The sequence below is a fragment of the Tympanuchus pallidicinctus genome, unplaced genomic scaffold (genome assembly GCF_026119805.1).
Source record: "Tympanuchus pallidicinctus isolate F22 unplaced genomic scaffold, pur_lepc_1.0 scaffold3, whole genome shotgun sequence".
Taxonomy (NCBI): domain Eukaryota; kingdom Metazoa; phylum Chordata; class Aves; order Galliformes; family Phasianidae; genus Tympanuchus; species Tympanuchus pallidicinctus.
In genome coordinates this window covers 59,754,417-59,776,335 of record NW_026294747.1, presented here as the reverse complement: position 1 = coordinate 59,776,335, position 21,919 = coordinate 59,754,417, and the positions used below count along the sequence as shown (strand labels likewise).

The window sequence follows — 21,919 nt, the reverse complement described above, 5'->3', positions numbered from 1 at the left end:
CGAAACCCACCAGGTATGCTTCCTTTAGTCTCTCCACACCAGCAGAGAAGCAAGACCCAAAGCAGAAAGCCATCCTGAGGCCCTTCCTTACCTCCATGCGGCGAATGTCGATGGACAGCACCGTGGTGAAGAAGAGCATCTGCAGAAAGAAGTCAGACACCAGGCCGACCACAGCGAAGAGGCAGAACTCCTGCAGGCAGAACACAGGCGTTAGCTGTGGCAGGGAGCTACAGCTGCAATGGTAAACATTTCAGCTTCAGAAAAAGGCAGCTCAGCAAAGCCCTGCCCAGAGCATGGGCCTGAGTTCATTTTACTGACAAATCCTGTTGCCAGGATCACCAATGAGCTTTCCCTCCTATTTAAAACTCCCCCAGGAACATGGGGAGCCCCGGAGTGGGGTACAGTCACTCCCCAAAGGAAGACCACCAAAGGCACTGTATGACCTGCAGCCATTCCTTAGGGCTCCAGCTAAAGCATGTGCTTGGTTAATCCTTATCTGATGGACATGTTCCAGTCCTACAGCCCTGGAGAATCACAGAATGGCCAGGGTTGGAAGGGACCTCAAGGATCACGAACCTCCAACCCCCTGCCACATGCAGGGCCACCGACCTCCACATTTAATACCAGACCAGGCTATGGAGAAGTCCCATACCACTATTTGATGTCTCTAAAAACCAAGTACACGAGAAACACCTGCAGAAGTGTTTTCTAATCCTCCTGCAATGCCCCATTTCCCCAGCAGATGCCTCTGCAGAAGTAAGGATGAGAAGCACAGCAGGTTCACCCAGCAGCACTAACAGCCAACTCCCAACCACCTCTATAAAACAAACACACGTTCCTAGTTCCCACCGGTGCTGCCATCCCCTCTCCATTTTAAACTTCACAGCAACATCAAATTAAAGCATTTTGGAGGAGTTTCGTTCCCCTTGGAGGTACAGATTTCTGTCAGGTGCCAAGCAAGATCTCGTAAATGTGAAGAGAGCATGAGAACAGAATGTATCACAAGTGAGAACAGGCTGGCAGAGCTGGGGCTGAAGGCTGAAGGGAGAGCTGAGAGAAGCCTTCAGTGCCTAAAGGGGCTGTAAGAGGGAAGGGGGCTGACTCTGTAGCAGGGTCTGTGTGGCAGGGCAAGGGGAAATGGCTTTAACCTGAAAGAGGGGAGATTTAGACTGATGGAAGAAAGGAGTTTTGTACAGTAAGGGAGTGAGGCACTGCACAGGTTGCCCAGAGAGGTGGTGGTGCCCCATCCCTGCAGACACCCACAGTCAGCAGATTGCATTTCCATTGCCCTCCTCTTGCCCAGCTCTGCCCCAGCTCCCTGCTGCAGGCCAACAGAAGCACAGTGAAATGCAAACAGCCTGACAAGCCATCCTAAACCTCTGAACAAACCTTGGAGCCTCTGTTCAAACTGTTCCTGAAACGTAAGCAATCAAATTGCTTCTTATCTGAGAATCAGTGCAATATGAAAGAGAGAACCCAGCAGGTCAGCTGCCCAGCCCTCCCCACGCCTCCAGCACAAACAGCATGAGGAGGATTCTGAGTTCTCTCTGATCACTTCTTCAACATCTGACATGAAGTTTTGGAAGGGTGGGGGGGTGAAAACACAACCCAAGTTTGTCTGGAAAGGAGAAAAGCAGAGGGAAAGCAACATCCATCTGGACTGCACGCAGACCTCAGCAAACAGCTTGCACAAATGGCAAGCTCTGCATATAGAGACATTAATTCTGTTAATACCTCCACTTAGGATTAGAGATATCCGAAACTGCTAGCCCTGGAAATCAGAAATCTTCTTATACTTGGATACTGCACACCCTGTGGCAAAACCCAAACCAATTTCAGAGAGTGCAGGATTAATGTGTGAGCTTCAGAACAAAGGAGTGGCCAAGAGAAGAACACAGCAGGGGCTCTCAGGGCACCTTGCAGCAGCTCAGCGCCTCCACTGGCACAATGAGAGGAGACTGGGGGTCTCACTACAATCCCTGGGCCTTCAGCTCTTCTGCCATTCCCTGCAGAGAGGACCTGGTGATCCCAGCAGTGCTCCTCTGACAGCACAGAGCTGCTGGATTTATGCAGCCTGGCTCTTTTCCTGCAGGATTCCTTGGTCTGGGCAACACCATAAAGCACAGCGTCCTTCATTCCCAGGGACAGACTCAGGTAAGGGGCACACAGCAGACAGCCAGCGTCCCTGTGAGATTCCTGCTGTGGAGAAAACAAGCAGCCAAGGAAAGGCACAGAGAGCCAAGAATGGATGTCAGCTCCCAGTTCAAAATGCTGTGAAGAACAGGAGTGCATGTGGATGCGAGGAACAGCCTCACTTCTTGCCATGCTTCTACACAGCTCCGTGGCTCTGCCTCATTCCCATCTGTCTCCTGTAACCAGTGCACTCCACAGGCTCCTCCATAGCGAAGGGAAAGAAGGACATGGCAAATGAATGAATGTTTAGACCCAAAGGATGAATCCTGCTGGTGTCTGCAAATCAGCTTCACGCACAAAAATCAAGGCACAACGTGTGGCCAGAGATGGCCTGGGGAATTCTAGCGTAGCTCCTCCTGTCGTCCTCCTGTTTCTGAGAGGCAGGCTGAGGAACTGTGAGGAACTGTGGGATGCAGCTGTTGGCCTTGCGGGGTGCTGAGTGTTTCTGTCTTAATCTGTGTGGCAGAGTGCATTATAGGCATGTTGTGGATGAGCGTGCCTGCATTTCATCCTCCCTGCTGGTGGGACCTAAGGGCAGGTAGCTGCAGCCACCACAAAGTCAGCAAAGCCACAGGAAACAAGGGTTGCTGTGTTAGATGGCATTTCATTAGGCCAAGAAATGAATGCAAAACAAGGGCAAACTTCCTGATCCCAGCTGTATCAACTGGCTCTGAAAAATCGTACTCCTCCTTCTATACAACCTGCTGCACACGTAACCTTGGAGCACAGCATCACTACAGACACGTCTGCAGTACATCCACGTATGGCCTGCGAGCACTGAGGCTCCCAGCAGAAGGCATCTGCTGGACAATCTCAGAACTACATGTGGCCCAAGTGGCAGCCCACACTCAGATGGCCCCAAGGACAATGCTATTTACACACAAGGAGATTGAAGCAGGTGCCTGGCACTGACTGAACTAAAGGCACCACTGCCTTTCCCATGGCAGCTTCCCAGAGAAATGCTCCTGCTGTGGCACAGATTCCTCCCTTCCTCACCATGAAGCAGCTGGATGCTCCTGAACAGCTAATGCAAAGCATTGCACACCACATTCTTGTGCTGCCTACAAGCCTGCAGTCTGTCCTGCGTGCTCAAACTGATCAGCCACACTCACCTGGATGGCTGGGACAAGGGTGAAATACCCGATCAGGATGATCCCAAGCTCTGTGGCCATATTCTTCATAATTGACCAGCTCTCATTGCTCAAACCTGGGGAAATAACATGCACAGAGAGGTTAGGAGGCTGCTTGCAGGTGAACAGGCACGAGCACAGCTTAAAGGACTGCCTGCTGCATTCAGCATCTTTACCCAACAGACAAAAAAAGGGCACTTTTAGGCTAAAATTCATGGGACTTGTCTTGGATATCTACTTACAAGTCAAATAGCTGGCCTGTACGTTCCAGTGTCCTTTTCAGATGGGTTACCATTAATCCACCTGATGATGAGGGTGCTGAGGCACTGGCACAGGCTGTCAGAGATGCAGTGGATGCCCCATCCCTGCAGACTTCCAAGGCCAGGCTGGATCAGGCCCTGAGCCCTGATGGAGCTGTGCTGTCCCTGTGCATTGCAGGGCAGCTGGACTAAATGGCCTTCAGAGGTCCCTTCATAAGGACTTCTGATGTTTAGAAATAGCTGTGAAGTTTGCAAACCCCATTTACCCGTGGTTTGAGCACACTGCAATCCTGCTGGAGAGCAGATCATTTTCTCACATACTCAGCAGAACTTAAGAACTGTGAACTGTGCTTACAGTATCCATGACACAATAGGAAAAGGTACTAAATATCCTCACCAGGGGATGCAGCTCTCCCTTACCAGCACTTTTTTAACCCTATTTAGCCAATGCTTCACCCAAGAGCTGCAAAAAGCAGTGCTTGCAATTACAGGCTCACATCAGTTCTTGGAAATCATAAAAATACCAAGACAGACCATTAGGATTCAACTCCCAGTTCCCACTCAACACAAACAGCTCTTGTTTCCACTACAGAGCACAGCTAAGGTCACTCCCCACCTCCCAGACCCAGCATTACCCTACTTTTTCTCTCTCAGCAGCCTTCCACCCTTCCTGGCTTGGTATTAAACACGGAGATTGGAGGCCCTGCCTGCAGCAGGGGGGTTGGATCTTGATGATCTTTGGGGTCCCTTGCAACCCAAGCCATTCTGTGGTGCTGTGAGCCCATGCAGGCTGCATACCTTGGGCGATGCGGAGCTTCACTTCCAGGTCAACGGGCGTAGAGACAACAGACTTGGTGAGGACCAACACGTTCTCCAGGCCAATGACAACAACCAAGTATGGAAATATCTCTCTAAAGGACACAGGAACAGAACTGAGAATGAAATCTTTGGTGAAAACAATGGAAGAACGCAGGCTAAGCTGCAAACGCCCCGGAGCCAAAGGCAGGAAACACCACCCACTACTCTTGGCCAAATCCCTTCTTCTCCCTCAAGGAGTCGTAGGACAAAGAGGATCAGAGAGGAAGATGGACTAGGAAAATCACTGCAGTGTGAAGGTCAGAGCCCTGTCCCACCACCACCAAGGAGCAGATTGCTTAGAAGCCACCACACAGCACAGTGTGCAGGGCACAAAGGAACTGCACACCAACAAATCCTCCCAGGGCTCGTTGGCACCCACTGCTCAGGAATGCATGCTGCTGTGGTTTTGCCCTTCAGAATACATTCAGAAGAGAACAAGTGCTCAAGGACATCACTGTGACTTTTTTTTCCTCTCTTTTAATTACTTACAGTTCAGATCAGTAGGGGGGGGGGAAAAAAGCTGTTCCATGCCAGAAACAAGGCAGATCATAAATCTCTTCATCTCCCTCCAGCTAAATGTAAGCAAAAATGCTTCTGGAGGGGAATGTGTGTGTGCTGTGCTGCTCTGTGCGTGTGTCCTCAGCCCTGTGCAACTCACTGACAGCTCAGACAGCTGAACAACAGGCTTCAGGAGCACACCTGCCTCCTGCCACTACCAGAAACCAACTTCCCAGGGCTGTTTCCAGCTGCCTACAGCTCAGCAGAATTTGCAGGCAGGCAGCTGCCATCAGCTTGTACCTTACAAGGTCAATGGGGAAAAAACACCTGCCTGGAAACACTGCTAACTCAGCGAGGTCCTTCCAATTCCTTGCACAAATGGCAAGCTGAAACAGCAAGAGCTCCATTCAAAGAAGGATTACTGAAAAAAACACACACAAAACCCACGAAACCTGCAGGATTCCGATCTGAATGCCAGCTCTATCAGTGGCTGTGCAATGTGTCACTCCTTCCATCTCCAGTCCACGACCTGCACAGGAGGTGAATTCCCATATCAAGTGACAGAACACGAACACACGTAGGACATCAGGGGCTCCTCGGACATGTCACAGAATCTGAAATGCAGCAAGCCCTCAGTTCTGCCTTTATCTAAAGGCATTTTCAGTTCATAACCTGTGTCACTCCTCCAAGCAGTGGTTCGGGACAGAAGGCAGATGTGAGAAAACCTCTTTGGAATCCTTGGAAACTGCTGAATGAAGGGAATGAGAGACAGCCACGAGGGAGAGGGGTGCTGCACAGCACAGCACACATGTGCAGAGCAGGCTGCCCAAAAGCACAGCCTTGCAGACTCCTGTCCTCACACACAGCCCTGCAAGGCACAGCAGACCTGCCTTGCCTTGCCTGCAGTGAGCCTTTGGAAGGCAGCACAAACCTGGCAGAGGAAATCCACAACTCTCAACTACGCCCTGCTTCAACAGCCGCTTCAGTTGCTGAAGATAATTAATTATTAGGCACAGATTACGAGCTGAAATAGTCCTCAAAGAGTCAGCAGTTTTCATTGCAGGCGACAAGCAGCTTAAGAGCAATCCGACATGAGCTTCTCCTGCAGAGCAATGCAAGGCTGTGCAGGTCAGATACAAGCTGTCACACCCTGCAAACAGCAGCAGTGAACAGGGAGCAGCAGTGGGTCATTATCTGAGATTGTGATTGCTCTAATCTAGGCGAGATAGCAGCTGCTGGTGAGGCCTTCACATCCTCCAGCTCTCACGTAGCCCTCTCTCAGTGATCTCCAAGCATCCTGCCTCAGTTCAGCCTCAAATCCTGGGCAGATCACATCACTGACCTCCACTGAATTTCCCTTTCTGCAATATGAGATTAACGTCTACCTCACCTGTAATTATTTTATTTCATCAATATTTGAACCACGCTGCAAGACAAGGGAAAACCATCAAAGAAAGATAAAAGAAGACTGATGATGATTAAGGTCTGGTTTACGTATCATGCGATAGTAAAAAGTCAATACTGCTCTCTTACAAAAACAGGTGAGGGAAAAGGGCTTATCGTGAGTGCAGTGCCATTAAAACCAACACACCCACATCCAGAAGGCTCTGCTGGAGTCAAAATGGATAAAAAAAGGCTATAAGTCAGATCAAAGTCCAGCCAAGGCAGTCTGACTGCAGGCTGAGGCTGGGCAAACCCTAGCATGATGCTGGTGCAGTGACACAGCACAAACACTGCCCAGTCTGGAAGCAGACAGCAAGAGGGAAAGCGCTCTGGCAGACACTGGGCAACGCAGGACAGTCGAAGGATCTTCTTGGCACCCTCAACCCATCCTCCACGCAGTCCTCAATCCTACTTCCACCTCACATTTCAGCACAATCCCACCTCAGGCAGCTGCCAAGAACAGGAAATGATGAGCATTCAAAGCTGACAGGGCAGGCTCTTTGGGATGGTGATGCTGACTCGGGAGAGGAAGCAGATCCCCTCTGTGGGATCCATCCCTACAAGAGTCCTTACACCAAATGCACCCACCACAGTGCTGCATGGTATTTACCTACACCAGCAACACCAGCCTGCCAAAAAGCCACCCTGCCAGAGCCACCAGAAGTCAACGAAAGCCCAATGTGCTCAGAACCACAGAATCCAAGCGTCCTCCATCTAATTAAACAGCATTTATAAAGCACTGCGGGAATGAAGCTTCCAAGAGTTGAGCTTGAAGTCCAAAGGAAACCCTCCATGCAATCATTTTAAGGCAAAGAATTTTTGCAGAAAAACTACTTTAAGAAATAAGGACTGCCTTAATTAAGGAATGGCTGGATTAGTTTAGCCCTTATGTGTGACAACTGTAAGGCTAACAGCACACAAAGGCCTTGGTCACTGTGCTAACCAAAACCAGGTTAAAACCCCCTTGAATTCCACTCATCTCCATCCAAATACTGTGTTGTAGGTTGAGTTAAAAGCATGGATCCCCATGGATCCTATCTGCTCTATTTGTACAGCTCATCCCGATCCGTAATTAAGTAATTAGGAGTAATTACCACAGAGGTAAAAAAAAAAAGGGAACAAATATTTCCATTTCTGAAGTCAATTTTTCACAGCCCTTTTATGTTTCTTGGGGAGGAATTCCCCTCTCTTGGTCTGGCTCCTGGTAAACTATTGCCAGCACTGAGAGATCTCCCTCCTGGTCAGACCTGAATTGTTTCAGCAGCATGCAGCTGGAAGGAGAAATGGGAAGAAAAATGATGGGTAATTCCTCATCTACTTAGGGAAGGGGTCTGAAAGCCAAAAGATTCTGAATTGAACTTTAATTGAGTTCTCAGCTGTTCTCAACACAAACACGAGTGGTAACAACCACATCAAAAGTCTGAGCACCCACAGGAACCCCAGCCAGAAGAGATGCTGCCAGAGATGAGCAATGGGTGCGCGCTCCCTCGTGCTGGCCAGCAGGCAGACAGTGCAGGTCAGTTCTGACACCTTGATACACTTTTTCCCAGCAAAATGTAGTGAAGCCAGCCAGAGAAAAAGCAGTAAGTCCTTCTGGATGCCAAGACAAGTCACTGCAGGAGAAAGGTATGTGGGTGCCCAGTCCATTGCCAGGAAATCACGTTCATGAATAAGACCTGGCCCAGCCAATTCCTTCTGCTTGAGGCTGAAGAGGCAATTGCTCAGCACCAAGGCAGCTCTGGGAACACTGTGATCTAGCAAGGTCTTGCTGCTGGACAGACAGAAGTACACGGCCCTTCAACTCAGGAGGGGTCTGCTGATAGTTTTACACAGCAGTATCAGTAAACCATGTAACCTCAGATGAAAAATACTTAATGACTAAACATTGGACAGCTGTTTTCAAAGGATTTCACCTCCATCTGCCCTTGTTTAAGAAGAGGTTTGGTGCTGGAAACTTACCCTCCATTAAGAGTGGGTGTCAAACCAAACAGTGTGCACAGCCCAACTGACATCAGCAGGGAGCTGAGCACTGTCACGACAGCTGCCAGGGCCAGACCCCACTTTGATTTCACCATGTCGATCTTCCCTGAAAAGCAGAATGCAAAGTCTCCATTAGCAGGCAGAAGAAAATGACATGCTAATACAAATCAAGGAGAACAGATCCTCATCCTGATCTGTGGCAGCAGGTATTTACCAGCCTGCAGCCCAGGGCTGGTGGCAGCTCAGGGTCAGTGTGTGAAACACAGATCCCAAAACTCCCACTGTGTAGGACACAGGATGGGACAGAGGACAGCACTTGGCTTGCAGCTTATACCAGTTCCAGTACAGCACTGCTGGGGCATGAGAAACGGAACTTAAATACGGCTAGTAAGCCTAAAACCACGTGTTTCATTTGTATGACCACAAATCAGTCTGTCCAAATTGTAAAAAGCATCACTACTATGGCACTTAAGCTATGTAAGACACTGAAAAGCTCAGAAGACATCACAGGGAATAACAACACGTTGGCTGAAAGGAACCAATGAGTAGAAACCACATCAGCAAGGCTGCGAATCCTCCACGTGACCACGGCCAAATGTCAGCATCAGCCCTGCTGCTGAAACAGGAGGGAGCTGCAGTGCTGTGGCAGTGCTATGGATGGGGAAGTGCACCCCACCACCCGTCCCTGCAGTGCCATACAGGTGGCTTAATAGCTTGCTCTCCCCTCTAGGCTCTCCACCCCACAAACCTACGTGTGGAGAAGTAGATGTAAGCGAAGAGTATAATGTAGGTGGTGACGAGGGGGATGAGCTCAGCAATGCCAATCTCCTCCTTGAAGTGCACGTGAACGATGCTGTCCTCCCGCAGCGTGCAGTTTGGACTGGGATGCAGCAGCTTGAGGCGAGAACGGAGGCTGCTGAGGAACCTGGGGGGGAGAGAAGTGAGCAGGCTGTCCTCCACACTGCACCAAACAGCCAGCAAGCGATTCCAAGCAGGAGCTCCATGAGTTCAAATAACCAGAAGCTCTGCAGATCCATAGAGATTTACCAAACATGGCTTTCTCCAGGTCTGGCTGCTAACTCTGCTCCTCCGGGGCCCAAACCACATCCAGCACATCTGCACTGTGGCTATCTATCTCCCACACCTTGATTTCTGTAAAGCTTCAAAGATAACTGTGAAGATTCAGCAGAACTATTTAAAGCGAGGGCTGGTCATCAAAAACCTTGGCCCTAGGGAGAAGAACATCCTGCAGGCTCAAACATCCCCTACATTTTAAGTAATTACAGCTCCTACGTGACAGTCCTTGAGGCTGAAGGGCTCTTGGATGGGCACAGGTTTGGCTGCTGTGCTGCCAGTTGTGTCCCAGGCATTCCCTGGGGAATTCTATGCAGCACTGAGCAGATTGTTTCATCCTCAGGTTTGCTCAAGCCAAACCAGCTTTGCCAACACTGCCAGGGGGGTTTCACAGTCGGTACCAGCTGAATTAGTGCTTGCTGGAAAGCAAAGCACTCCAGCTCTATGCAGCAGGAACTGGGTCAAAGCAGACCTGCTGGGCCTTGGCTGCTACAACTGACAGCTCCATCTGCAGATGAAGCCATCATCAGAACTCCCAGTGCCAGCTTTGGGTATTATACCTACTGTTTTTTAGAAGGAACCCAAGTGCTGACAGTATTTCGTTTCTCCCCAGAAGAGCACCCTGCTTTTCTACTGCACCTCCAGAAGATCCCCCCCAAACGTAAGGAAATGGAGACTAAACAACAGCACAGCAATAACAAGAGCAGGAAAAAACAAGAGCAAGCTTTCCAAGAAACAAGTCCGGGTGTCCTAACATTAAAAGAGCACAGCCAGAGCTCCCTACCTGGAGTCATACTGCTGGAGACCCAGTGTGACAGTGTATGACACCACTCGCCTCCTGTTGTACAGGTTCACCCCACTGTATTTCCCAGGGAGTCCAAACAACAGATCTGCAAAAACACAGCGTGGGTCACGAATGATAACAGAAAAACAGGCACACGAGATGGGAAGTGAGAACGTTTGTAGTGAAAAATTCTGAGTTAGATGTAGTGCTCTGATAGGAAACACCTTCTCAGTGCTTTGTTGAGATACTGTTGATGTGTGCAAATGTCTGATGCAGGGAAATAAATGATGGAGGCAGTGGTTTGCCCTCTAATCCTAACCCAAGAGACATCTCAGCTAGCTCATCACTTCCTCCTAAGCAAGGCTCCATGTGTTCCAGATGCTCCCTCACACAAAGCAGAGCTCCCCTCATCTCCCAGCCTGTCCTTCCTGAAGAGCCTGCATCCACCCCCAGCAGTGCTCCAGTGCTGTGAGCTGCCCCTCCTCGTCTCTGATCCCACTGAGATCATGGCCTGAACAGCACACAGAGATACATGCAGGCATCTGTCATGGAATCACAGACTGCCCTGTGTGGGAAGGGACCTCAAGGATCACGAAGCTCCAACCCCCCACCAATGCAGGGCCACCAACCTCCCCATTGCACAGCAGCCCAGGCTGCCCAGGGCCCCATCCAACCTGGCCTCCAACACCTCCAGGGATGGACGGGGCATCACAGCCTCTCTGGGCAGCTGTTCCAGCCCCTCCCCGCTCTCACAGCACACAACTTCCCCTCACATCCAACCTCCAGCTGCCCTCCCTCAGCTCCAAACCATTTCCCTCGTCCTGCTGCCATCTCCCCTTGCACACAGCTGACTCCCCTCCTGGCTGCAGGCTCCCTTCAGGCACTGCAGGCTGCACTGAGGTCACCCCGCAGCTTCTCTTCTCCATGCTGAACAAGCCCAGCTCCCTCAGCCTGTCTTTGTAGGGAGGTGCTGCAGCCTCTGAGCATCTTTGTGGCTCCTCTGGCCCCTCTCCAACAGCTCCCTGTCCTTGTCTTGGGGTCCCCAGCCCTGGACACAGCACTGCAGGTGGGGCCTCACAAGAGCAGAGCAGAGAGGGACAATCACCTCCCTGTCCCTGCTGCCTCCCCTCTGCTGATGCAGCCCAGGACACCATTGGCTTTCTGGGCTTTGTGCACACACTGCTGGCTCACATTCAGTGTTTCATCCACCAGACCCCCAGGACCCTCTCAGCCAGGCTGCCCTCAAGGAGCTATTCTCCCAGTATAAGTGTCTGGGATTACTCCAACCCAAGTAGGGAGCTTCACTGAGCAGAATGATCTGCTTTCCACAAATAAAGAAAGGACTTCAAACATGGGTATGAAGCAAGCGATGAAATATATCTGGTAGCTTCATTCTGGATGCTGTGAGTAACAAAATGCCGCCCAATTTGGTATTAGCAGCAATCTAATAGCGAGGACAAAACAGCAGTGCAAGCTGCAGGCATCTCTGACAGCTTCTTTGGCACTTCAGCCTCTTACCTTTGAGAGTAGCTGACGTCTGCAGAGTCTTTGGTTCATGCTGGTGGATGGTTTTGATGATGTCTGGGTCAGCATTGAATCGCTCTCGATCATTCTGCCAGAAGTTCCCTGGAGACAGCAGCAGACAGCCGTGTTCAGGGAGCAGATTGTGCAGCTTCTTGAGGCCAGGAAGAAGGTCTGTTACCTGAAGGCAAACCTCCTCCAGGCTTTTGACACCAGAGCTGAAATGCGGACAAAGATCAGACGCTGCTGCGTAAGGTGCAGCTCTCACAAGCAAAAGGCAAAACCTCCGTGATGAACAACCCAAGGACCTGCACTGCCTTGTCTAATCACCAAGGATCAAGAGCCCTGGGCCACGGACCAGGAGCTCACTGTGACAGGAGTGCAATCTCCAGAACCTCATTATCATTGCTCTGCACACTCTCTGGCCTCATAGCTTTCCCTGCTCACCCATCCGAGATGCCACAGCTTTCAGTTCCACATTTAAGGCACTGCTCTTCGAGCCACAGAGAAACTGGCTCCCTGAAATTTCTCTTCAAAGACCTTAAACTCCTCCAGTTCCTTGCACATCTGTTGAATGGGGCACTGCACAGGAATGCCTATTAGCCTGCCTGAGGTGGGTAAGACTTCTCTGAAAACACACAAAGGATTCAGTATCTGCAGCTGTGCAAATTGTTTTCAGCACTGCTCTGTGCTCACGGATTAGCAAATGCCTTACAGGTTTGGATATGAATGGAGCTGTAAGACCAAAACCAGGTGTGACGTGGAACCTGGGGTTGTGACACAGACACATAACCCTTATCCTGCAGTAATTCAGGAGAGACTCAGCTTGGGCTTCCAACAGCACCTGACTGGGAGGGCTCAGTTACAACCTATCAGCACAACGTTTGGCCAGACAAGCCAGAGCTGCTGATCCAGAAAAGAACACCTCCCTCAACACCATAAGGGCCATCAGTGGTGTTTGCACAGAAGAGGCTATTTAACAAAGGCCAATTTAAGGCTCTGGAGAACAACTCTCCCTGGCTCCAGCCCAAGGATAACAGAGGAAAGTGCTCTAGAAGACAAATCAGCCAGAGTCCTGTTTTGAAATGCTTTCCCTTGAGGGCTTTTTACACAAGGAGAACACATGGAACCAACAGTGATCAAGCTATGGCTTTGCAAACAACCCCTCCAGAATCCATATCCCATCAGTGCAGGGCAGGAAAAGCCACAGCTGTCAAATTAACATCAGACAATACCGTGCTTGTGTGTAAGAACAGAAACTTTCCAAGAGAGAATCCAAAAGAACTGATGCAGTGATGCCTTTTGCACTGGCACAGGTTGCCCAAGGAGGCTGTGGATGCCCCATCCCTGCAGGCATTCAAGGCCAGGCTGGATGTGGCTCTGGGCAGCCTGGGCTGCTGGTTGGTGACCTGCACACAGCAGGGGGTTGGAGCTGGATGAGCATCGTGCTCCTTTGCAACCCAGGCCATTGTATGATTCAGAAGGAAGAAGACTGTTGTTTTATATTAAGGCTTTAATTAACTCTGAAACATAACGGAGACAACAGGTCACACTGCACACAAGCCTGTGAGAGTTCTCCTTTAGGAAGTGAATGCATCTGGCCCCTGTGCCCAGCACTGTAGGTGCAGAGATCAATGCCAAGAATAACGAAAATAGAATCACTTTGTGTTTCCTACCCAGTTGTCAACGTCCTGCTGCTGCTTCTGTCCCACCTCGTGTGTCAGTATCAAAGAATGCTTTATTTCGTAGCAAGAAAATGATCTGTGCTTAACTTTGATACTGATAAAAACAGCTGGTGAGGAGGAAATGGACAATGGGTTCTGAGGTCATTTCAGGATGCATCTCAAAGCTTCCGGAAACCACAGAATCACAAGGTTGGAAACGACCTGCAAGATCATCTGGTCCAACCACTCTCCCATTCCTATCAGTGCCACAAGCACTAAACCATATCCCCACATCCCCAGCCTGCCACCAAATGGGAGCCCTCATCCCAAGGCTCAGGTCCAAAGGCCTAAGCCACTGCCTTGTCTCCTGTGTGAGGCTGGTTCTGCCCCCATCTGCCTCATGGCTCACCAAGGGCAGCACACAAAGGGGAGATAACGAGCAGACTGCACACAGCAGGAGGAAGTTTCTGACTTGTAACTGGCAACTACATAAAGATTGCTATCTAAAATTATACATATGATAGAGATGGAGATGAACTGGAAACAGAAAGAACGCCAAGGCTTTGTGAGGCAGAAGCAAAGAGCTCTATATTTAACAGCACGAGTGGCATTTCTAAATAGCATCAGAGAGAAAGCAGACAGCTAACTGACACGGATTGGTTCTTAAAAGAGGACAAACCATCAGGTAGAGTGGTAAAGTGAATGCTCAGAAAGGAAGTGATGGAGAATGCTGCCAGGGAAATGTGTAATGAACAAAGAGTACGTGATCCTCAGCCATGTGAATCAGAGGACAAAGAATGAAGAAAGCCAGGAGATGATCAAAGACTCCAAGCTCACCACACTGCCTGCTCTCACCATCATTATTCTCATTGAGCTTAGAAGGAAAAGTCAGGAAGCCTCTCTGCCCTTAGAAAGCAAACCTAGTCAAGAACTTGACAGCAAATAAGAACTCGTAACTCAGAGGAAAACATTTTACAAGAAGAAGAGGCAAATTAACATGTATGAAATGTATTAAAGAACCACAGCATCACAGAATGGTTGGGTTGGAAGGGACCCCAAGGGTCACGAAGCTCCAACCCCCACCAATGCAGGGCCACCAACCTCCCCATTGCACAGCAGCCCAGGCTGCCCAGGGCCCCATCCAACCTGGCCTCCAACACCTCCAGGGATGGACGGGGCATCACAGCCTCTCTGGGCAGCTGTTCCAGCCCCTCACCACCCTCTCAATGAAAAACTTCCCCCTGACACCTACAGAAAATGCCTTGGTTCACAGGAAAGACAGAAGCTGGCACAAAGACTGTAAAGTAGTTCAGAACAAAGTTAACAGGAAAGCAGCCGTGGGGCTGCTGAAAGGGGAGCCAGTGGTGGAGGTTGGAGGAAGCAGAGTGGGACTTTTCACAGGCAGCTCAGAACCAGAGTTGTTCCGTGCTTTTACTGCTAACCTTGGAGCAAGATACACAAACTTTTGTGAAGGACACAAAATAAAGGTGCACTGCTAGCACAGAGGGGAACAGAGTATCTGAAGTGGGCAATGCAAGGGCTGGGTTACATTTAATCTCATTTCTCTTGGCAGTACAAAATCTCCATGCACTTGGAGGACTAAAATGAGTTTCTGCTGTATTTCCAGCTCATCAGCTGGAAATGAGAGAATGATGGACAGGGAGATGCCAACCAACCACCCGGCCAACATGCAATGCTGATGTGACCAACCAGGACTGCAACCTAACTGCATTCAGAAAAGGGACTTCCAGGGAAAATAAGGAACAAATGAGACTTCATTGAGAACTCCTGAGCATGCAATCCTCATCTCCCGTGTTCAGGGAAGAAACATTGAGGAGAATGTGTGGAGAAAAGCAACCAATGCAACCAAGTGAAACCAGAGCCACCTTCCCAGCGTGAGCCACGAGTTTCCTACGCCTAGTTTAACAACCAAGGATTTGGGTTGGGGAGAATGAGTTTTCCCTGCAAATACCAGAGCTATTTTTGCACAAATGCTGCGTCAGGAGAAAAACAAGCAGGTATAAACTGGCCCTGAACACAGATAAAAGTGGAAAGCCAGGAGGAAGATCCTGATCGTGTGAAATTGTAGAAGAGTTTCACAATAGACACGGTGGCATCAAGTGAACTTGCTTTAATACATATCTTGCATGCTTATGGGAAGGATTATATGGCACTGATATCTGCTACAGGAGGAGTAACCTTGAAGGACCATTCCTGACCTCTCATCCTAAGGCTGTAAGCAGAGGGCTCCTGACATTTAGCACAGGCTGAAGGTCAGCACAAAAGCTGCAGGACTGCTGTGACATCCCTCATGGGCAGCCATTTTGAGAACCAAACAAATTCAAAGCTGACGATCAGACTCAACGGGCCATAACTGAGAAGAGGGCTGTGTGCAGTCCTGCCTTTCACACCAGCCTTCCCAAGCAGTGCTTACCTGTCTCTCAGGGCATGGTTCCGAATCTCTTCCACCAGCTGGAAGACGCGGGACAGCGGCGAACGAAAGACATCCACAGCAAGGAAGTTCTTCTGCCACGGGGAGACAGTGGCCTTCACAAAGATCTGCTGGATGTAGGCCACTGGAGCACCCACATACTGCAGGAAACCAGAGGGAGAATGGGAGCACACGGTGAGCAGGAAGCTGCTGAGCAGAATCAGATCACAGCCTGGCAAGCTTTCAGGAAGGGGTTTGCCAGACTTTATTTCTCTCTCCCAAATTAGAGGGGAAACACAGCAGTAGCAACCTATTATCAACTTGAGTCATTTGCATGAGAAAAAAGCTCTCTGATGCACCAGGAAGGGTACAAGAAGGTAAATGATATCGATTACAATAAGAACATGCACAGAGAGAGTAGAGAGAGAAATAGGAAGCCAATGGGCAACTTCCCCTTTACAGAGAGTTTGGAATGAAGAAGAACAACACGGGTTGCAAAGAATCATTTCAGAACGGCTTCCTGATGTACTGGATCAGGTTATCAGCCCCGTTGGAAAGCATCAGGGTTGCTCCTTGTTCATGCCAAAGAAACATTCATTCCTCACCCTGAACATCAGAATCTCAGCCCAGTTTATCTCTGTGGTTTGCACCACTCAACTGGCTGCTGCTCTAGGCTGCACGCCTTCCCATGGCATGAGGAAACGGGGGGCAGCCGTCCCAGAACTCATCATTAAGTTGCCCTAAAACAAAGCTATCCATGTCAACCTTGCAGAACAAGGCCTCACACAGCATTTCAGAGCTTTCGACTCTTCCAAATGCCTGGCATGCTTTTGTTTTTTTTCTTTTAGAATTACAGAATGGTTGGGCTGGAAGGGACCTCAAGGATGGTGAAGCTCCAACCCCCCACCAACGCAGGGCCACCAACCTCCCCATTGCACAGCAGCCCAGGCTGCCCAGGGCCCCATCCAACCTGGCCTCCAACACCTCCAGGGATGGACGGGGCATCACAGCCTCTCTGGGCAGCCTGGAGTAAGAATAACTCTTACTCTTCCAGACTAAGACTGTAATCAGATAAAACCACTGGTTGTTACAGCCTGACCTCAGCAACCACGCAAAGCAACCCCAACCAAAGCACACTGTCCATGGATCTGCACAGATCTGCAGGCAGGGCAGCTACCCCAGCACAGCAGGGCTGTCTTGCTGCTGCCCCACGCAGCCCCCCACACACACTTACCCAGTCAGGGCGCTCGCTGGGATCTCCCTGCTGTGAGCCCACATCTGGGGAGGGTGGAAAGTAATCCTTCACTGGGGTGCTGAACTCCACAGGTCCTGTTCCAGGTAAGGGCAGCTTGAGCAGCGGGTAGCTGTGGTTAAGACACAAGTGAGAAACATTGTCATTTGGATTGGTTGGTTGGTTGGTTTTTTCAAGCCAGGCTTTTAAACAGTCTCCCAGAAACACAGAATCATAGAATCATAGAATCACCAAGGTTGGAAAAGACCTGAAAGCTTATGCAGTCCAACCATTCACCTATCACCAATAGCTCCCACTAAACCATGTCCCTCAACACAACATCCAGCCTTTCCTTGAACACTCCCAGGCTCGGTGACTCCCCCACCTCCCTGGGCATCCATTCCAGTGCCTGACCACCCTTTCTGAGAAGTAATACTTCCTCATGTCCAGCCTGAATCTCCCCTGCCGTAGCTTGAAGCCATTCCCCCTGCTCCTATCACTGATGACAGAGAGAAGAGGCCGACCCCCAGCTCACTACAGCCTCCCTTCAGGCAGTCATAGAGAGCAATGAAGTCTCCCCTGAGCTCCTCTTCTCCAGGCTGAACATTCCCAGCTCCTTCAGCCTCTCCTCATCAGCCCTGTGTTCCAGACCCCTCACCAGCTTTGTTGCCCTCCTTTGAACACGTTCCAGGGCCTCAATATCTCTCTTGCAGTGAGGGGCCCAAAACTGGACACAGCACTCGAGGTGCGGCCTCACCAGTGCTGAATAAAGGGGAACAGAAGAGCTCAAAGGGCAGAATAACAGGAGCTCACCCCAGCTTACACCCATCTCTGCAGGATAGAAGAGACAGACACAATATAGCAGTGCTTCGGCTCTCATGGGAACTGTTTTACACATTTCTCCAACACACAGGAGAGGTTCTCTCCCTTGGAAAGGGACAGGCAAGAATGCTGGGAGGAAAAAAGGAAAGTTGGTAGTGCTGGGAACAGCTGTGTCTCTGCTAAATCACAGCCTGCACAAAATCCTCGTATCACAGAATCACAGAACAGCCTGGGTTGCACAGGAGCACGATGCTCATCTCATTGCAACCCCTGCTGTGTGCAGGTCGCCAACCAGCAGCCCAGGCTGCCCAGAGCCACATCCAGCCTGGCCTTGAATGCCTGCAGGGATGGGGCATCCACAGCCTCCTTGGGCAACCTGTGCCAGTGCCTCACCACCCTCTGGGGGAAAAATGAGATCATTTATTGCATTTAGATGGCTCCTATCCTGACCTAGCAGCAATCAGCTAACAGTACAGCGAGGCAGCATTTATCTTCTTTCTCCTTTGCCGCTGCAATCCTCAGATCACTACAGCACAATACCTGAAACTGTTTGAAAGTCGAAATACTGAGGTTTCAGAGAGTTATTACCTTTAGTTTCTCCACCATTTCTGATATAAACCAGAATTTAGCTCTGGAGGGTCTCTAAAGTCATTAAAACCATCCGAGAATGGAACTGATGGAAAAAGCAAACCTGCTGCTCGCCAGGGATCGTCCAACCACCGCAGTGGTGCACAGAGCAGAGCTCAGAGCTTCCAGGGCTTTCTGACTCTGCTGCTCCTGCCCTTTTGTGTGAGATGCCTGTCAACCTATCAGGCCTCGAACTCCTGGCACATCTTTCAGCATAGCCAAGCTTTTCTGGCAGTGCTGTGGGCATAAATATAAAGGCCTTGGGATTGTTTCCACGCAGTGCTCTGCTGGCTCTGTTAGGGATTAGCTTGCATCATCAAAGGCCGTGGAGCGGATAAGCAGCAGCTAAAGATAAGGCTTCAGACTGAACAACAAAAGCTGAAAAAGAGTAATGGAATCAAAAGCAAAGCTTGTCAGATTTGCTATTTTATTAGCCTGACAAAAACACAGCATCTAATTATTATCGTTCCATTGTGCAACGGAAAGGAAGAGGAAAAAAATGAAATAAAATGATGTGATAATGCATCAGAGGTGAAAACGCCCAACAAAAGCCCAATCTGGAGATGTAGCACAGCCTCTTTTCCTTTCCCAACCAGAAATCAGTTTTGGCCCTTTTAAAAGACAACTGCTTGTCACAGCTGAAAGCAGAGGCTGCAGAGATACACAGAGCAAGCACTGCGTGTCTGAGCCAGGCTATGACAGTTGTCAATGAGAATAGAGAAGATGAGATATACAAAGCTGAATAGCTCAATAGGTGACCGTGCTGACAGGTCCTGCTGATGCTGTCAGATAACAGAACCGAGCAGAGCCTGGTGGTGCAACTCAAGAGGAGCTCCAGCACCCAGAAGGTGGCGAGAACTATTTTGTATAAAGATGAAAACAATTAAAAGGGGCACAATGAGCTCCTGGGAGGATGCCTGACCTGGGGAAGAAGCCTCCTGTGGATTCTCCATCACTGGAGATGCTCGGAAGCCAAGCAGACAGGCTCTAAGCCCGACCCCAAGCTCAGCCCTGCTGCAAGTAGGGACCTCGTGCACTGCAGGACCCACATGGATCAGAGATCTGAGGGCTCTGCTGCAGCCTCCTGCTGAAACCAAGCCCAGCAAGAGCATTTTGCTCAGGGCCATGCCATCAGGCTACATATATCTCCAAGGACTGGCGTCCTACAGCTTCTCTGGGCATCTATTCTGATAACTGACTGCTCTCTTAACTAACAGATCCTCCCTTAAATCCACCCCATGTGTCTCTTACCCACTGCTGTGGGCAGCAGGGAAATCACCCCTGCATCTGCTTGGAATGAAGCTCTGTGGTTCCTCAGCCCCCTCCCCACCTTGATGCCCTCCTCGCTGAGCCCAGTTTGATCCATGCCAGCACAGCAATGTTTCCGAGCCCCAGCCCAGCTGCAGGACAGCAGCTGTGTCTTCACAATGCCAAACAAGGGGAGAAATGCCCCACAGCCCTGCTGGCTGCACTCCTGCTAGCACAGCCCAGGATGCAGTTGGCTGCTCAGCTGCAGGGCCACGCTGCCCAACTCATCCTAGGCTACAAAGCTGCCTTCCAGCTCACAGAATCACAGAATGGTTGGGTTGGAAGCGACCTCAAGGATCATGAAGCTCCAATCCCCCTGCCACATGCAGGGCCACCAACCACCCCATCTCATACCAGACCAGGCTGCCCAGGGCCCCATCCAATCTGGCCTTAAAATCTGGTCTGCACAGCTCCAAAGGCTTATTCTGTCCAATGCAGAACTTTGCATTTGCTTTTTCGTCTTCACTGAGCTTTCCAAGGTTCACCTCAATCTTCCCAACCTGTCCACGTGTCTCCAAACAGCAGACACCACAAGGATGGCTCTCCCCAACCTGGCACACTCACAACGTGGGTAGGAGCTTCACTGCACACAGAATTACGGTGTGGCTGAGCTGGGGGCACCTCAGGGTCCCTCTGGTCCCCCTCACTCCAGCATAGACCCTCAGGACAGGGTGCCCAGCCCCATGGTGAGGGGTGGGAGATCCCCAAGGGCTGCTGTCCCTGTGCAGGGCTGAGCAGCACACAGCCAAGGGATGCCTCCAGAAGCACTGAGTGAAGGTCCCTCACCCAGGTCCTTAACAGCAACGTTAAACTTTGGGGATTGGGGAGCACTTATAAGAGCTGCTGGCAGAGTTATGAAAGCAGCAACAAGACAGGAGAACGGCTGGGAAGTGGCTTAAGGACCCAAATTTCCACAGCAGTCTGCAAAACAACAACCTGGTCATCAACACTGAGGTCTCTCCAGCACTGAGCACATCACAGCAAGCAGTTCTGGATTCTGCCATGCCCCCTCTGTGCTGAGGCCATGAAGTGGCATCAAAGCAAATGCAACTCGTCACAGATTGCTCGGCTGCAGCCTGCACAGAGGTTTGGTGGCATTCCAGTCGTTGGTTTATTTTTCTGCTGCAAAAGTTGTTTTCTGTGCAGGGGAAGAAGCCAACCACTCCCATCCTGAAGTGCAAGCCACCTCCCAGAACGCCGGGCATGGCAACTCACAGCTCCTGAAAGGCTATTTTTAAATGAACAAAGGTGAATTGCTTCTTGGTTGGTTGTTTTTTCCCCATGTTACGACTCTCCTATTTGTCCACACGAGTCAGAAGCACCCACAAACGCAACACAGGAAAGAGCAAACGGTGGGGTTTGGTTTTTTTTGGCAGGATCATTGCAACTAAACAAGGGGATGAGCAAAGGGGGAATTTTTATATGAAAAAAAAGAACAACCAGCTCTGGAGCCACCCAGGAGCTAAGGAGCACATCCTCAGCAGCTGCCAGGGCAGCCAACACAGTCACAGCTCCCATATGCCTCCACCCCCCACAGGCCTGAGCTCAGTGCAATCTGAATGGAGCTCAGCTCTTCCCTGCAACTCCATTGCCTAAATTAAGTCTATGGAGCGGGACTGGTGCTGTAAGAAGAGATCCACGTGCCCCTTCCAGTGCATGTTTTGAACCCATCCCTACAGCAGAGAAGGAAGGGGAAGGCAGCATCTAACACAGCAGGTCACTCAGGCTGCCTCTTTCTCACGTGAAGCAGATTTTCTCTGTTCCCTCCACAGCTCTGTGCAGGTCCCACTGATGGGTTCCTCCGTGTGCACCCAGGCTGCCCAGACAAGCAGAGCCATAATGCCAAGTAACACGTAATCCTCTTCATCTCCCTTTAGGTCAGTGAGCCCTGGTTCTAATGCCCATCACTGTTAAAGGAGCACAGAGCAATTCAGCCAGGACTGCCTGCCTCGTGCTTACAGCCAGCACTGCAGCACAGGCACCAACCGACCAGCACAGGGCACAGCTCTGCTCTAACAGCTTGCCACAGCACAAGCTAGGCAGCTTAGGTTGTTCATGCTGCTGTTTTGCAGCAGGGCTCAGGAACAAGACTCAC

At 50.3% G+C, this 21,919-nt stretch overlaps 1 protein-coding gene across 7 annotated transcripts in view; it reads right to left on the bottom strand.

Annotated features, from left to right (window-relative positions):
• The window catches only part of SCAP (SREBF chaperone), a 52,008-nt gene that overhangs the window by 12,209 nt on the left and 17,880 nt on the right, over nt 1–21,919 (bottom strand). For all 7 annotated transcript variants that reach the window (XM_052695030.1, XM_052695029.1, XM_052695027.1 and 4 more), the window contains 9 exons: nt 17,071–17,200; nt 15,840–15,997; nt 11,739–11,959; nt 10,221–10,326; nt 9,115–9,287; nt 8,342–8,468; nt 4,382–4,494; nt 3,306–3,400; nt 92–190 (listed from right to left, as the gene is read on the bottom strand). In XM_052695030.1, coding sequence (XP_052550990.1) covers nt 92–190; nt 3,306–3,400; nt 4,382–4,494; nt 8,342–8,468; nt 9,115–9,287; nt 10,221–10,326; nt 11,739–11,959; nt 15,840–15,997; nt 17,071–17,200 — 1,222 coding nt within the window. The remainder of the gene's footprint in view (nt 1–91; nt 191–3,305; nt 3,401–4,381; nt 4,495–8,341; nt 8,469–9,114; nt 9,288–10,220; nt 10,327–11,738; nt 11,960–15,839; nt 15,998–17,070; nt 17,201–21,919) is intronic.